Consider the following 16,033-nt stretch of genomic DNA (forward strand, 5'->3'; position numbering starts at 1 on the left):
ACGGTTGAAGCCGCATTAAACGCGGAAAAAGCGTTAGAAGAAAAATAAGAAGAAGAATTCGGATAACAGTAGAGTGCATTTTCATGCACTCTAATAAGATATCCCCACATGACACATGCATTATAGAAATCTAAACATTGGATGAAGTCAGGTTCAAAATTCTTGGTTTTGTTTTTCATTTTGGAGACATATTAGAGTAAAATGTTATTCCTGAAATTTCTCAACTGCTGTATTTTTGAGATTGTCTTCATACAATTTCTGAAAACCCATGTTATAAATGTTCCAGAACTGTTATTTACTTTCCATACTAACAAATCATATGAAGAACCTTCTCTATAAAATCCTCTGGCATATAGGAGTATAACTGGAAACAGTGTTTGTAAGTACAATTGAAGTGGAGATTTCTGGTTCAGAGTTGTGAAAATGGCAATAATAGATTTTTTTTAATGGCTGTTGGCAGTATTATGATCTATTCAAAATATCCAAATTCAAAACACCCACTGTAATAACATTTCACTCCAATATGTCCAAAATGAAAAACAAAAAGAAGAATTTTGAACATGACTTTATCCAGTGTTGGTTTCTGTACTTAAACCAGTAGATAATGGCTCATTTACATGCTTATACTATACATCAAATTTCAGAAAAGTTGCAATCCAAAAAAATATAGACATAATGTAAATAATCATGTGGGGATATCTATTAATTATTATTTTAGTTTATTCACCTGTAAGATATCCCTCTATAGACAGACAATGGACATAAAGAGGCTGATAAAACACAAAAAGATACCCGAAATGCAATGCTATCACATATTGTCTAATTCTAGGGTGGTGTATCGTGTCAAAAATCACTATGAGACTTATTCCCCTTGAATGGTACCGATTGACCAAAATTAGGGGGTCTGGCTCAAGGACTAAATCCTTGATTGTCACAGGACACAATCTTTGATTGCACCGCTTTGTTACAGTAGTGAGTCTGCATGTGACTACAGGGCGGTGGAGTGTTGGACTTCCCCTAGTTTGTACTCTGCTTGGCCAGTCCTATCCTGATTGCGGAAGTTGAGCCGGTTAAATTCACTGGCAATGACAGGGAGGGTCTTGCCTTTGGTCTCAGGCAAAAACAGGCCAATGTAGAGCGCCGTGAGGACACAGACGGCACAGAACGGAACGAAGCAGAACTGGCCTAGTCCATTCTGAAGACATAAACACACAGTTAACACGACAGAGTGCCTAGGATGGAACAGAATACAGAGAGGTTTGAATTATATTCCTTAGTGAAATGATGTGCATTTGTGTAGTTATCAGTGCTTATGCTCCCTAATAATCGCTGTTCTCCACATTTTTAGAAATGTATGAAGGATTGATAATATTTTTCTCCTGTAATTTTTGCTGGATTGACAAAATCATGACATAAAACTGTCTTTGTCACACATCCTTTTGTGAGACACAGCAAGTCACGTAACACTTTTCCAGACCTAGAATGTTCATAAATCACTCCATCTTTGAAAGTTAAGGCTGACTGAGTAGTTATAATGTGTTCTTTATACTAAATATGGTGAAAACACTGTGTAGAAACTCAGGAATGATCTCATTCTAATAGTTGACAACAGAGCTTCCACATGCATATCCAATCTGATTCAGGTCAACAGCTCTTACCACAATGAAGGGGAAAATCATCCCCACAATGAACAGGTTCAGCCACATGAGGGAGCCAGCAATCATGTAGGCAGCCGGCCGAGCTGTCTGGTTAAAAATTTCTGTGGGCAGCACTCCTGTTACACCAGCTGAATGGGAGACATGCAAGAGAAACGCGTGCGCACACACACACACACACACACACACACACACACACACACACACACACACACACACACACACACACAAACACACAAACAAAAACACAAACACACACACTAATGAAATATAAAACTTAGTTTAAAACTGGAAACCCAAAGAAACATATGAATATACATTTGCCTATTTTAGATGCAGAAAAAAAAACTCTTACCTGGTCCCATTCCAAAGCTGAGTATATACGTAAAGATGCAGGCCATGCTGAGGTAAGGCATCCAAGTCACTTTATGCTGCAGTGGGAAATTACAGTGGGAAATTACAATGGCAAACAACACTGTCTTTGATGCGGAGAACTATGAAAACTCCATTGTCACATAAGAAAAATATTTACTGTGTTAAATGACTGTAAATGTGTTAATATGTACTGATGAGTACATATTCCATCTTGTTAGTCTTGAAACACATGGCCTATTTTCCTATGAGATACTGCAACACTGGTGCTTGCATTACGATCATGACTTGAATTATCAGTATTCCATGTGTCGAAACTGAGGCAGAAAATGGTCAGCGCCACCCTCCCCACCCTGGTTGACATGTACAGTACAACTCTCGATGTCTCAGCAGAGTGAGAAACATCATCACAGACATTTCACACCAATGCCACCATCTGTTTGACCTGGTGCCCCCAGGAAGGCGCTACAGGTGTATCAAGGTGGAGAGTGAGGGAGAGTGAGTTCTGTCCATGCCCTTTAAATTGGAGTGTACCTGAATGCACTGTTTGATTGAGTTAACACTTGAACACATGTGGTTGCATGTTCTCGTTGTTCATGTCGGTGCCTAGTGCACTGCTGTTATCACAGCTCACTGGTGTTGCTAGCCTCAGTCAGCTCCTGTGGGACTTAACATCGCTAGTCATCAGATGCTGCATTTCACTGGATGAACTTGGTGGTTACTTGCACTGTCTCTGAAGTGCTATGGTACTTAATATGGAGCTGATAAACAATAAAACAGATTGAAGCCATTTACATGTCACATTGCAGATATGCACTTTACTGTATAATGCAAAGCTTTTCATTTCATTGGACTTGTCCAATGACAAATAAATTCTGATTCTGATTCTGTCAATGTGTCTACGTGTCTGTCAAAATCTCATGGGAAAATGATTCATGTAAGTATAAGCCTTACACAGAGGGACCAAGTTGTAGGAAAGCAGATGTCTGGATACACAGGCTCACAGATTTGTTCAATATGCTGACTGAAGTCAAGCTGGTGTATGGTGAGCGTTCTGGCGCATTTTGGCTGCCATGCATCACCCAGGTGGGTGCTACACATTGGTGGTAGTTGGTGAGGTTCCCCCTTCACTTTGAAGCGCCTTGGGTGTCTTGAAAAGCGCTATATAAATGCAATGTGTTGTTGTTGAACTGTTAATTCAAATTCAATTAAAAGAACTCCATCAAAGGTCAAAATCCCTGTGCACAGCTCTTCTTGCTCCAGGTGCTGATGGTGTGCAGTATAACTATTGAAAAGTCAAAAGAGTAGTATACATCGCACACTGGATTTTGATGACTTTATTTGGCGTGAACAACACGTTTCGCAAGTTGCTTCATCAGGTTCACGTTCACAGTCAATCTGACACCCACAGGTGAAATAGGTGGTAACATCATCACATGACCACACCAGACCCAGTGAAAGTACTCCACTAACAAACCAGAAATTGCAATCAATATCATCAATTCAATATCCTGCATATTTTAGCTTGCATATAGGCCTACATATACACAATCTATGTCATTTATGATTGATGTCATTTATGATGATGTTACCACCTATTTCACCTGCGGGTGTCAGATTGACTGTGAACGTGAACCTGATGAAGCAACTTGCGAAACGCGTTGTTCACGCCAAATAAAGTCAGCAAAATATACCCTCCAGTGTGCGATGTATACTACTCTTTTGACTTTTCAATTAAAAGAACATTCCGAAAACTACAGCATTTCATCTCAGAATAACAAGGAAACAAAGAAGAAATACTTCCCCTCAAGCTCATTTCAAATATTCATGATTTGGACTGACAAATTGTTAGTCTTATCCAGTGTAGTGTTCCAGTGTATTCAGTGTGTAGTGTAGAGTGGTCAGGTATCACCTGTGGACAGGAGGGGGTGTACCTGTAGTGCCGTTGGTTAATAATGCATACCTCAAACGACAGAGCCACAGTGAACACCACAGCCCAGCATGCCATCAGGACGTAACCTCCCATCAGTAGCAAGCGCCGGCCCTGTCGCTCAATCAGTAGGCTCTGTTAATCACAGGCATTTACATTTACATTCATTTGTTTACATTGCAGGACCAGACCAGGCACATTCAACACGCACAGGCTTTACGCGTTTATCTTGCATTACATTTACATTTAATTATTTAAGAGACTAATCCAAAGACTTTATCCAAAACAAGGGCCATTCTCCTCAGAGCAACTCAGGGTTAAGTGCCTTGCTCTAGAGCAGGGGTTTTCAACCAGTGGTCTGCGGCCCACTTGTGGTCCGTGAGGACTTTGCTAGTGGCCCGTGACCATGGATTCAGTAATGTAGTTTCAATGTAGGAATCAGTATTTTCATTCAGAGGTGGTCCTGGGGTTGCGTAATTAGTCAGAATGGTGGTCCCTGGTTCACACTCAGTTGAAAACCCCTACTCTAGGGCACAACAGTGGAAGGGAAATGAACCTGTGGTATAATTTCTTATATAAGTTTCTCATTTAATAAAATATTAAACCATGTATATGTGCTATGAGAATATAGTTCCCTTCCTCCTTCTTAGTAGTATTGCCCCTGAAGCCTCCATCTGTGGAAATTTCCAGAGAGTGAGAAGAATGTTTGTTGTAGGGTGTCTGATGGTCCTGACCCCAGGGGCACAAACATGGCCAAGGAGTGGGGAGGCTAATGCAGGTTAATACTAACTGGTTGGATGAATCATTGTTAGGGTGGCATCTCCTGATTTATGTGTGTGTGTGTGTTAAGGATATAAGAAGTGACTTCAAATACTGAGATTTGGGCTTGTTACTTGACATTTCGTGTGGGTAACACGTCCCCGGTGACGTGAATTAAGCTGCAGTATCACACCTAAATTGTCTTGGATTATTTTGACCACAACCCCATAATTTTTCAGGCTACTGCATGCTAGCCCAGCTCCTTAGTCCCTACTACCACCCTCATCTTCCATCTCTACCTTATATAAATATTTTAGAATATTTATTATAAAAGCACTATTACCTTTTGGAAAGCACAGGCTTTACACATTCATCTTCAATCTTTACCTTACTCCTATCATATTTTGTCTTCTATCATAATCCTATTATCATCACAATTCTTTCTGCCAAAAAGCAGTGATAATATCTCTTATAAAACATTTAATGACAGATCCAGAGTTCACAGCTCAAATAACTCGTTTTCTCAAACTGTTCAACAGCCAACCAGCATACATTTTTGCAAGCCTTTGCTAACAGAGGTGAAAGGTCATTTTACAGTTTGTGTAATCCGGATAAGTCCCATATACTTACAGATATTATACAGGCAGTGAATTCACACGTGCCCGTGCCAATGGTAATATACTGGATGGCAGCGGGATCTATGCCAGCTTCCTGAAATACGTAGTAGGCGTAGAAATAGATCTGTACAAGGAGACATAGAGAGGGAGATGTAGAAATAGATCTGTACAAGGAGATATATAGAGAGGGAGATTTCAGTGATGTTTTAAAGAAACAAACACATTCACTAACTAAAACAAAAAGGGTTTGTTTTTGACAAAAAAAAAACAAATACGTTCCTTGTTTCTTGTTTGTGTCTACTGTATATCAACCATGATTTGCTTGGTTATTATATTCACACTAAATATGTTATCAATTACTATGAAGTGGTATTCTCCAAAATCTTTCCCTCCTGTATTATTAAAGGCACATATCAAATTCTCAGGTCTATTACAAACACAGAAATAGGAGCCACAAAGTCCACTGGATCACTGACTACAGCGTGGTAAGTGGAAACATCACCTTGTTCGATAACTAGATGTACCACAGAGCTGCACATTCTCTCCGCAAAAATAAATCACACTTAATCTGTCTCCATCTCCTACTCCATCCCCTACTTTTGTGTATGTAAATGAGTGTGTTCATAGTGTGTTTGTTTTTGTGTATATGTGTGCTTCTATGTGTGTGTGTGTGTGGGGGGGGGGGGGGGGGGGGGGTTCGCTTGTGAGCGTGTGTAGGGGGGTAATGCTGTGTGTGTGTGTGTGTGTCTTTATGTGTGTGTGTGTGTGTCTGTGTACCTGCTTGCCTGCATGTGTGTGTGTTTTTATGTGTGTGTGTGTGTGTTTATGTGTGCATGTGTGTGTGTTTATGTGTGTGTGTGTGTGCATGCATGCGTGTGTGTGTATGTGGATGAGTGTGTGTGTGTAGCTGATATGCCCCCCCATGAACAGAATTCTATGAAACTTGGCATGCATTTAAAGGGTGTCATGATGGTCCTACACTTAAATATTTTGTGCAGTTTTGAACCTCTCAGCCTGCAAGTACAATACCTTGCTTTTCCACATAAACCATCTACAGGCCGATTGGTGTACAGTCACTAAATTTACATTTATATTCAAAAAGTTAGTAGGCCCAACGGTTCTCAAGATATTCACAGAAAACTGTGTCCGGCCTACCCTCCTTTCGGCGGCCCAGTGTGGCGGGTGGGAACAGATCAAAGTGAAAAACAATGGTTCTGTGTGATCCTTGTGGGGCTATGGGGCTACATGCCCACTAAGTTTCATGCAGCCCTGTCTTTTGGTGTACCTGGAATCGTTGACTGAAATTCACTGAAGAAGAAAAACCTCTGACTAAATCTATAGCTTCGCTAGTGCGGCAGTCATAATAAGGTACTGTATTAAAGAAGCAGTCCACGATTTTGGTGCAAGGATGATCTCACAGTCAATTAAAATACACCCCTCCCTTCCATGCTCCATGCTCCTGGACGTGCTGATTGGATGGAATTGTTTAGGGCTCCGCCCGAGCCACCATGTTTGATTCTCATTAGGCTTATTCGACTTCATGCTGCCCTGCGCAGATCTGGCTGAATGTGATGCATGCTGGCCCTAACACAACGCCTGTTTGCACTGTGCAGAAGTCCAGCATGCGTCACGTTCAGTCAGATCTGTGCAGCGCTGCATGAAGTCGAATTAACCTATTCACAGGGGAGATGTTCCGAACATTTGCAAACAGTTTTCTGTTTGCCTTGAGTTTTCCAAAAATGTTTGTGAATGCTCAAAAACAGTTTAAGGGGGTAGTTTTCTGCTGGACGGATGGCTACTATTGAAATGGAATGTTTACACAAAATCACTCAAATGTATCTGCTCAGAGAAAACATGTTTGACACAAAGGTTTGCCTCTGTTCAAGGAATTTTATTGCATCTCTTTTAAAGCTGCAGTTGGCAAGTTTGACAGATTGAGGGGACTTGTTGTGTTAATGTTCACAACTCTCATGCCCCTCCCCCACTACCACCGAGCACCCTGTCATTGAGTTTGTGCTCGTCAGTGCACACCAGACTGCACCAGACTGTGATTGACAGTCAGATCTGACACAGCCCTGCTCTGATGGGACCAGAAGAACCGGGAGCTGTGGATTTTTTTCAGTGAATATGATCAAAAAAATCTTGCCAACTGCAGCTTTAAGAGCACATGCATTGAATAGACAGCTGGAGGACCATGTGGAGCAACTTTGCAAAACACAAAAAGTGTACTAGATTAGAATCACTGACTGAGCCTTCATGTGAGTACGAGTGTGCATACTGACCGAGTCATTACCACAGAGCTGCATAGCACTGCTGATGATAGCCACGGAGATGACCTGCCAGCGGACCGAACGGTCCGAGAAGAGCTCCCACATTCGCCGCGGACGCACACCCTCCGCCTCGGCCTGCTCCTGAAGCATCTCCTCAATCTCGACAGGCGTTACCTCACAGCCCCTGAGACGCCTCAGCGCTAAGGAGGCCGCATAGAGAGACATCAGGTCATGAGCTAATAACACCATTTCTTAGCATTACGGGTGTACTGGGCAACCAAGCATGACTTGGGAGAACACAGTGCGAGCATTGTTTTGTGATAATGGTGGACACTGTAATACCTCAGACTGTGGGTTTCCTCTGAACTATTGGGGAGGGAGATAAAACTAAGGTGATTGGCCTATTTGGAATTCAATATCATGGCAGAATGACAGGTTAAAGAATTAGAACATAAAACCCTAATGGGGAGATGTTTGATCCATGTGAAGCATTGTTGAGTTTGCCTCGCCCTGCTCGAAATGTCCTACCTGCGAAGCAGGCTTCCTTGTCCCCACGGTCTATGAGGAGGTAACGGGGGCTCTCAGGGAACCAGGGCAATGTGAGCAACTGTATGAACCCAGGGACCGCATTACTAGCTAGCAGGTACTGCCAGTATGGCTCGCTGCCCAAGATCTCCCTGTACAAAGACCAAAGCACCCCAAACATAGCACACCAGATTATCCCAAAAGCACTCAAGAATGAAGAAAAAAATTCAAGCAAAAGAGAGTAAATACATGAATGCTCTTACACTACTTTAACCTAGAGTCTTTCTCAATTTATATAGTTTTAGAGGACATGACTTTTAGCTAGCAGGTGCCTTGGTCTTACCTGAGACCAACAATCTGTCCTAATACCACTCCAAAGGCTGTGAAGACAGCAGAGGACAGTGATACTGCTCCTCTGAGATGTTTTGGGGCACTCTCACCAAAATACATGGGCTGAACATTCATGCTGATCCCTGCAAAAGGAAAAACGGAAGAGGCCAGTCATTACTTTCAATTAGATGACCGACTAATCTTATGGTCTTAGATGTCAACTAAGGCGATTAAGCTCAAATATGGGAGTCTTTTTGGTCAGCCATTAAGGGTGAATGTGAACGTGCCTGCATTAATTCCCACAAGGATTCTGGAGAGGATGATCATCTCAAAAGATTTTGCTGCTCTACTCGTAAGACCTAAGAGTGAACTCAGCATAAGGAAGATATTGCTCAGCAACATTGTCTTCTTCCTACAACAGGATTATAAACCAAATAACATACATTTTAACAAAAAAAATGAATGTGTCTCAAGGACTCAATTTACAATTCATTCTACATTTTGCAATTCCACCAAATAACTGACAGGCAACCCTCTTCAGAACACAGGCAAATATTATCTTCTTCTATTATCTCCTTCTCAACTTCTTGATAACAGGAAGCACCAGTAGCCTACCTCCCGAACCGTATTGACATGGGTCCAGCAATCAGTGCACCTGTCAGTCCTCCGAGTGAAAAAATGGACACAATGAATGTCCAGATCAGAGTGACCTCATACAACTCCAATTCCATGCCCCATCGTTCCAAAAACGTTTCATTGATGAAAGTCTGAATATACTGCAGAAGGAAACAGGATTGGAGCCAGGAGCCATTGATTGCCATGGATATACAAAGCCAACAAATTCAGTTATGTATGAAACCAGCACACATTAAAATGCATTTAAAGACACAAAGAAATACATACAACCAATAGACGTAATACAGAAGAATGCCCCTTACAGTGGTTGGTGCATTCATAATAGCAAGATTATAACCATATTGTAGTGTTCCCCCTATGGCTGTGCAAGTCACCATCAAAGCCAGTGTCCTGGAATTACCCTGAAAAATACATAAAAAATACTTGTCATGTCGGTTAAATGAGTGTAAAAGGCTATTGACCAAAGTGAAACCATCTGCATTCGAGACTATCTGCATTCGAGCATCTGCATTCTGAGCCATATCCAGATGACCTTATAGGACAGAGGTGGGCAAACTAATTCCCGCGAACCACATTGTGGTCCGTTGCAGTTTAATCTGGTCCGGCAACCATTTACAAATTAGGTCTAAAATTAAGGTAACAAACTGGTATTGATGTCTTATTATCGTTTGTCAATTAATAATAGCCCAAGGGTTATCAGAAGGGTTTTCACGAAGGGTTATTACGCAACAGTTGGTTGTCTGATGAATTGCATAAGACATGTAGGGTTAGTGAACTGGCTGATAGAATACCACACATTCCTCTGTGATCATTATGGAAAAGTGCCTGAATGTCACGATGTTTGTATTTACAGTGATATCTATATCTTGCCTTGTAGCTAGACGGAGAAAGCAACCACTGTTGACCACAGCAAAGTCACCTCTTTACAAAACCTTTTATTTTTCTTAGTTTAATAGTTACTTGATTCTAACCTTTTAATGGAGCATTGCAAGACCCGTTTACTTAGAGCTACATTCAATGATAGACATGATCAATTCACATTCAACATACGGTGCGTAATAACTCCACAGTAAATTCTGGGGTTTAAACTTATTATCCCATGGGACAAGATTAGTACAGCAACCTGCTAATGCAGTTCTTGTGACCAGAAAATGCTCATATGGCCCAACTTTCTGTAAACCTGACTTATGCAGATCAAGTTGTAGCCTACAATACACGGTGCGTGAAATAATGCTGCGTCATAAAACGTAAATTAAACTAGAATTACCTTGTTCTGAGGATCAGCTTTCATCCTGGCTCACGGTTGCTAATGTCGTAGTGCTATCAATGTATCACAGGCATATCTCTCAGACTCAGTGCAGTCGCTTTAGTAAAGTGATCATAGTGTCAGAGGGTGAACGTTTTTGCAAGCATCTGTAGAGTGCGCCCAATTTGCATGGATTCACGTGAGTCGTCTTTGCAGCCTGGCAACACATTTTGACACCCTGTAACTACACGTGTGTAGGCCTATGAATGCGTGTATGAATATATTATGTTAACTTATTACAACGTCCTCTCTAACTGCCCTTACGGATTAACCATGTTTTTACTATTTAATGTATTTTTTTAATAACCAAACCATGGTTTATGACTATGCTTTTTATCATGATTTCACTACGGTTAAACTCTAGTATAACCACAGTTACCATGAAGGTAAACCATGGTATAGCAAAAATAAGATTGTTCTACCGCACACTGTTGACTTTTTACTCGGTTTTATTCAACCTGATATGCGAAACGCGTTGTTCGCTCTGAATAAAACCGAGTAAAAAGTCAACAGTGTGCAGTAGAACATCTTATTTTTGCTATTTAAGTGTTCCTGCAATCTACCTGCACCTAACCAGGCTGTGCGTGGATCTTGGTTTCATTTGGAATATTTAACTGTAAACCATGGTATACCACAGCCACTGTGAAGTGCTATGGATAAACCACAGTAGTACCATGGTTAGGGGCATAGTAATCGTATATCACCATGATTTACCATAGTAAAACCATGGAAACTGTACAACCCGAATCCTGCAAAGTTGGGACGTTTTGTAAAATGTGAATCAAAAAAGAATGTTATGATTTACAAATCATGTCAACCCTATATTTAACTGAGAACAGTTCAAAGACAACATACACTGTTTAAGGAGATACATGTAATTGGTTTTGTTTTGAAAAAAAGAAATATGTTCTTTTTTTAATTTAATGCCAGCAACACCTCTCAACAAAGTTAGGACAGGGGTATTTTACCACTGTGTTGCTTCACCTCTTCATTTAGCAACATTATGTAAATGTTTAGGAACTGAGGAGACCAGTTGCTAAAGTTTTGAGAATGAAATGTGGTTCCATTCCTGCCTGATATACGATTTTAGCTGCTCAACAGTCTGGGGTCTTCTTAATTATGCTTTTCATTCCATGATGCACCCAATTAGACAGGCCTGGACTGCAGACAGGTCATTTTAGCACCTCTTCCTCTATGGAGAAATACTGTTTAAATATGTGCAGAATTAATGTTGACATTGTTTTTGTAAAATATTCAAGGTATTCCCTTAAAAATATATTGTATGTTTCTCAAACCTTGTGTACATCATTCAGAATTGATTGTACCTTGTCAGATGTGCAAAATGCACCTCCACACCATCATGGATGCTGTTTTGAATCGACCATAACAAGTTGGATATGTTGGCTTAATAGGCTCTCTCTTTAGCCCAGAGGAGTTCATGATTTCCAAAAATAATTCAAAATGTGATTGGTCTAACCACAGGGCCCTTTCCAACTTTACCTCAGTCCATTTTAGATGATGAATTTCTGTATCATATCTAAATAGATTTCTTCTTTGCATGGTAGAGTTTACAATAGTACTTGTGAATGGAACTTTAAACTGTATGCCTACTGTAGACAATGGTTATCAATGTTTTCTTGATCAATGATTTTCTTTACAGAAAATGGTCTGGTTTTAAGTATAAGTATACTGTATACAATATACTCTTTTGATCCCGTGAGGGAAATTAATGCCATCCAAAAGAGCTCAGCCACCCAATATTTTTTTCAGCCCTGTCCCTTGTTTGTATGAGGAAATCCTCAAATCCTTTGCAATTGTATGATAAGAAACATAATTCTTATATTGTTTCATTTGCCCACACAGGTTTACACAGAGTGATGAATACTCCACATCTCTGGGATGCTCTTTTTTATATCCAGTCATGGTTCCAGTTCACCTAATGAGTTGTGAAATGTTCCTCCTTTTGTTGTCTTCATCATTACACCAATTTTCCAGCATTTTGTTGCCCCCATTCTAACTTTTTTGAGACATGTTGCTGGCATGAAATTCAAAATGTGCTTATATTTTCCATGAAATAGTCCAAGTTCTCTCCAACAGTTGATATCATGTTGTCTTTGAAATATTCTCAATTAAATAGGGCAAAATCTGCTCCATCAAGGAATTAAACCTGGATAACTCTGGAGCTGTGTACATCAAATTAACCAAATCACCTTATGAAAGTACCCAGTGCGGTATAGTCTTGCATTTGTGTACCTTATTTTCTATTTTGTTTTTCTTCCAAATCAATAACCTTGGCTGACTTATAAACGCTGTTCATGTCTGTGAAGAGTTTATGTTTTCTCAACCACTAATGCCCTTGTGTCAGTGTTTGAGGAGCACACTGGCAGTATGCAATAGATCTACACATTTAATGAAATTAGGAGAGCAGAGATTTGGCAAAGCAGTTATTACTTCCGATTTTTTTTTTATGTTTGTTTGATATGGACATAGCAATTACATTGGACAAACCAGATGCATTGTTTGAGTGTTTTAGCACAGGTGCTAATTCTCAACACTTGTCCATAGGCGGCTTTTGGCCGAACTAATTGACATTGTGCTACGAATACATTGAGGTTGGTACACAGTTGAACTCTGGTCTGATGATCTGGAATGGGGAAAAACTGAGATACCACTCAGCAAGCAATTAGCTAATGAAGTTTTATTATTATTTTATTATTAATCTTCATTACTATTGCTATGACCCAACCCCCACTTTGGTAAGCATTTGAATAGGGCAGAACTGCCATTATGATCTATTTCAATCAAGGGGTAGAAAGAAACATTATGCTATACTGTAAATTGTCTTCAACATTCTCTATTACAGACAAGAGACAAGTTACATAATTCTGTTTTCGAGTTGAATTTGGGATATGGCACGTTTCTGATTCTATAGGTAATGCTTAATGCAGGTTATAATGTTATCAATGTTCATTAAAAAGATACATTCAATTGATATTAAGTACGGTAGGCATAAATGTACAGTTTAGGGAGTCACTCTTTATAATGGCCTATCCTTAACACTGGTAGGCATACAGTAGCTTAAAAAGGCTAGTCACATAGGCTAATAAAACTCTTTTTACAAATTATAACCTTCACTGACAACTATTTTCTCATTAAATGTTTTGTTAAACAGAATAAAAAAAATTCTGCACTGTGTTTGATATCACTTATTAAAACCATCTAAACAAAGAAAATCGAGATGGCTTTACCAAAGTGATTCTTCATTTTCACCCTCACTCTTCAGGTACTTCCTAACCAACTACACTCCACACTGCAAGTTATGCAAGAATATCTCAGACGTTTCCTTTGGTGTTAAACATGACAACAAAGCCATTCTGACGACACAGAATATCTCAGACGTATTTCCTTTGGTGTTAAACATTACAACAAAGCTATTCTGACGACACAGTATGCACTGAGGTAAAAATTCCAGTTACACATTTGTTGACACCCTGTGGAGCTGGAACGAGATGGGATTACTGCGGCACTCTGGGGAGTATTGATGCAGTGCAAGCTGATACATGAGAATGGAGCAGATATATACACAAACTTCTCCTGTGAAAGTTGGACATGGTCTCATGAAATAACAGTATTTTTATTTCAGTTTCCAATTAAAATAAAAATGAGTAGTTGCTGAATTTGTAGCAGAATTTCAAGCACAAAAAAACATGTATGCTTAACATATTTCCATTAGACTTACTAACGTTACCCTCTCCTCTACCCTTTATCCTAAGATATAAATATTACAACCTGATGGGATATAATTTCTAATAGGCCACTGAACAAAAATAAACAGTAAATATAAACACGACACATTTGTTTTCATTCCCATTTTTCATTAATTGAAGTAAAATATATCAAATCTGTTCAACGCACACAAAAGGCTTATTTCTCTAACATGTGAACAAATTTGTTAAAATCCATGTTAGTGGGCACTACCTTTAATCCATCAAAAATCATAATTGCACAGATGTTCACCATAAAAGGCCATTCTAAAATGTGCAGAGTTATAACACAATGCCAGTGATGTTCTTTTGGGGGCGTGGGCCGTTGCCAAGCTGACAGCAGGAATGTCGGCATGTCAGATATGTTGCTCATTAACTGAATGTAAAGGTCAAGTGCTCACTAATGTTTTTTGTTTTTTTTACCAAATTATTGAATCTTATATCTTTTACTTAAGTCATGAAAAAAATCAATGTGTGTTTGTTCATTATTCTGTATTTATGAACGTAGTTGACATCATAGTGATGACCTTGGGGATAGCCCCTTTAATCCCCATTTCATGAGTTATCCACTGCAGTGCATTATAACCCCACCCCCACTCCTTGAATTAGTTGTTTGTAAAGAAGGATTTGCAAGATACAGCCAATGTAATTCAAAGCTTAAAGACTAACTTTTGATTTTTTAAATATTGATATTCCTCAAATGATTCATTTTTTGCATCTGACATTACAAGGGTTGGCAGGGTTTTGTTTTCAGTTGATTAGCACATATGCATATCATAAGAGTAAGACACAAAACTCCTCCATGTGCATCATCTTGTCATTAATTCAGATGTTACAGAGTTGCACAACCAATAACAGTCACAAGATGGAGCCACAGTCATAGGCAGCAATCTCATCTGAGGTGTTTTACTAGTGGTAAACCACAGCCAAGATAGCAGTTATACTCTTTGTGAATACTTTTTTACACCAATCAATGAGTCTGCTGAGTGGTCCATCATAGTGTGCTTACATGCCCTTATGCATTTTTACACAGGCGGCGCCCCTAATGCATCCACTAGCCATACTTCTCCCATCCCAGCATGCCCCACACACTAGTGGTTTACCCATCTCTGACGTCCCTTTCTCAGGTGTAAGGGATTCCCAGGCTGATAATCCTTCCAACCAGGTGAAATATTTGCTCAATTAATCTGCCTCATGGTGGTGTGGGTTTATTGTGGGCCTATACTGTCACATATCACTGCTGTCTCTTATCTTACACCATTTCTCTTTAACTCTGACCTTTCCTCAGAAGTTAACTGGAAACCAGAAATGAAATCAAATATGTTGCAATGACTTCATCTTTATTTATGTCAAATAATCTAGATTGGATATTAACAACATCAACCTCAATGGCTACAATCTAGTTGTGCCATCTGAACTGACACACTTCACACAAAGGGTAGCTGTTTCAGTATTACATTACACTGCATGAAAGAACATAACATACATGAAAACACACACACTTTGGGAAGTATTACATATTCTACTAATAACATTTACATGATTTAATAACCAAATATAACCAATAACCAAAACATTATGAATATCCAGCAAAGCACAATGGGTAATGAACATTCAACACTTGCTATAGACTTGTTGCTAAGGAATCAATACTAGGAAGTCCAGAAGATTCCTCAGCCGCTACAATATATATAAATGTAGGGACATTCATGTAATATTTAAATATTATATATTTAAATTTTATATTATTAATATTATATTATTATATATATATATAAAAGTTTTTTTGGGGGGGGATTTTTGCCTTTACTTGGATAGGATAGTGAAGTGTGACAGGAAGTAAGTGGGAGAGAGAGATGGGGTGGGATT

General features: G+C 39.5%; 1 protein-coding gene across 2 annotated transcripts; it reads right to left on the reverse strand.

Moving 5' to 3' along the window:
* Positions 1-735: 735 nt before the first annotated feature.
* On the reverse strand, positions 736-10,438 carry LOC121706594 (solute carrier family 2, facilitated glucose transporter member 11-like). 2 transcript variants are annotated; one of them, XM_042088475.1, is made up of 12 exons: positions 10,362-10,438; positions 9,397-9,495; positions 9,074-9,234; positions 8,746-8,870; positions 8,472-8,601; positions 8,132-8,280; positions 7,616-7,803; positions 5,347-5,457; positions 3,991-4,092; positions 2,011-2,086; positions 1,659-1,786; positions 736-1,195 (listed from the first exon to the last, which is right to left on the reverse strand). In XM_042088475.1, exons 1-12 carry the CDS (start codon positions 10,383-10,385, stop codon positions 989-991), a joined length of 1,500 nt encoding a protein of 499 aa, XP_041944409.1. In that variant the 5' UTR covers positions 10,386-10,438; the 3' UTR covers positions 736-988. The 2 variants fall into 2 exon arrangements, with proteins under 2 accessions (XP_041944409.1, XP_041944408.1); XM_042088474.1 differs by lacking the exon at positions 10,362-10,438 and having other exon boundaries at positions 9,397-9,755.
* Positions 10,439-16,033: the final 5,595 nt, after the last annotated feature.

Source organism: Alosa sapidissima, chromosome 4 (genome assembly GCF_018492685.1).
Source record: "Alosa sapidissima isolate fAloSap1 chromosome 4, fAloSap1.pri, whole genome shotgun sequence".
Lineage (NCBI taxonomy): Eukaryota > Metazoa > Chordata > Actinopteri > Clupeiformes > Clupeidae > Alosa > Alosa sapidissima.

What these genes read in the sequence shown, in the direction of transcription:
- LOC121706594 (XM_042088474.1), bottom strand. Translation starts at nt 9,615, where the DNA reads ATGGCTCAGAATGCAGATGCTCGAATGCAGATAGTCTCGAATGCAGAT. An exon ending in CCTTGTGGGAATTAATGCAG is followed by an intron (nt 8,602 to 8,745) that starts GCACGTTCACAT and finishes TTCCTTTTGCAG; the next exon opens with GGATCAGCATGAATGTTCAG. An exon ending in CAGCTTTGGAATGGGACCAG is followed by an intron (nt 1,787 to 2,010) that starts GTAAGAGTTTTT and finishes TCTCCCATTCAG; the next exon opens with CTGGTGTAACAGGAGTGCTG.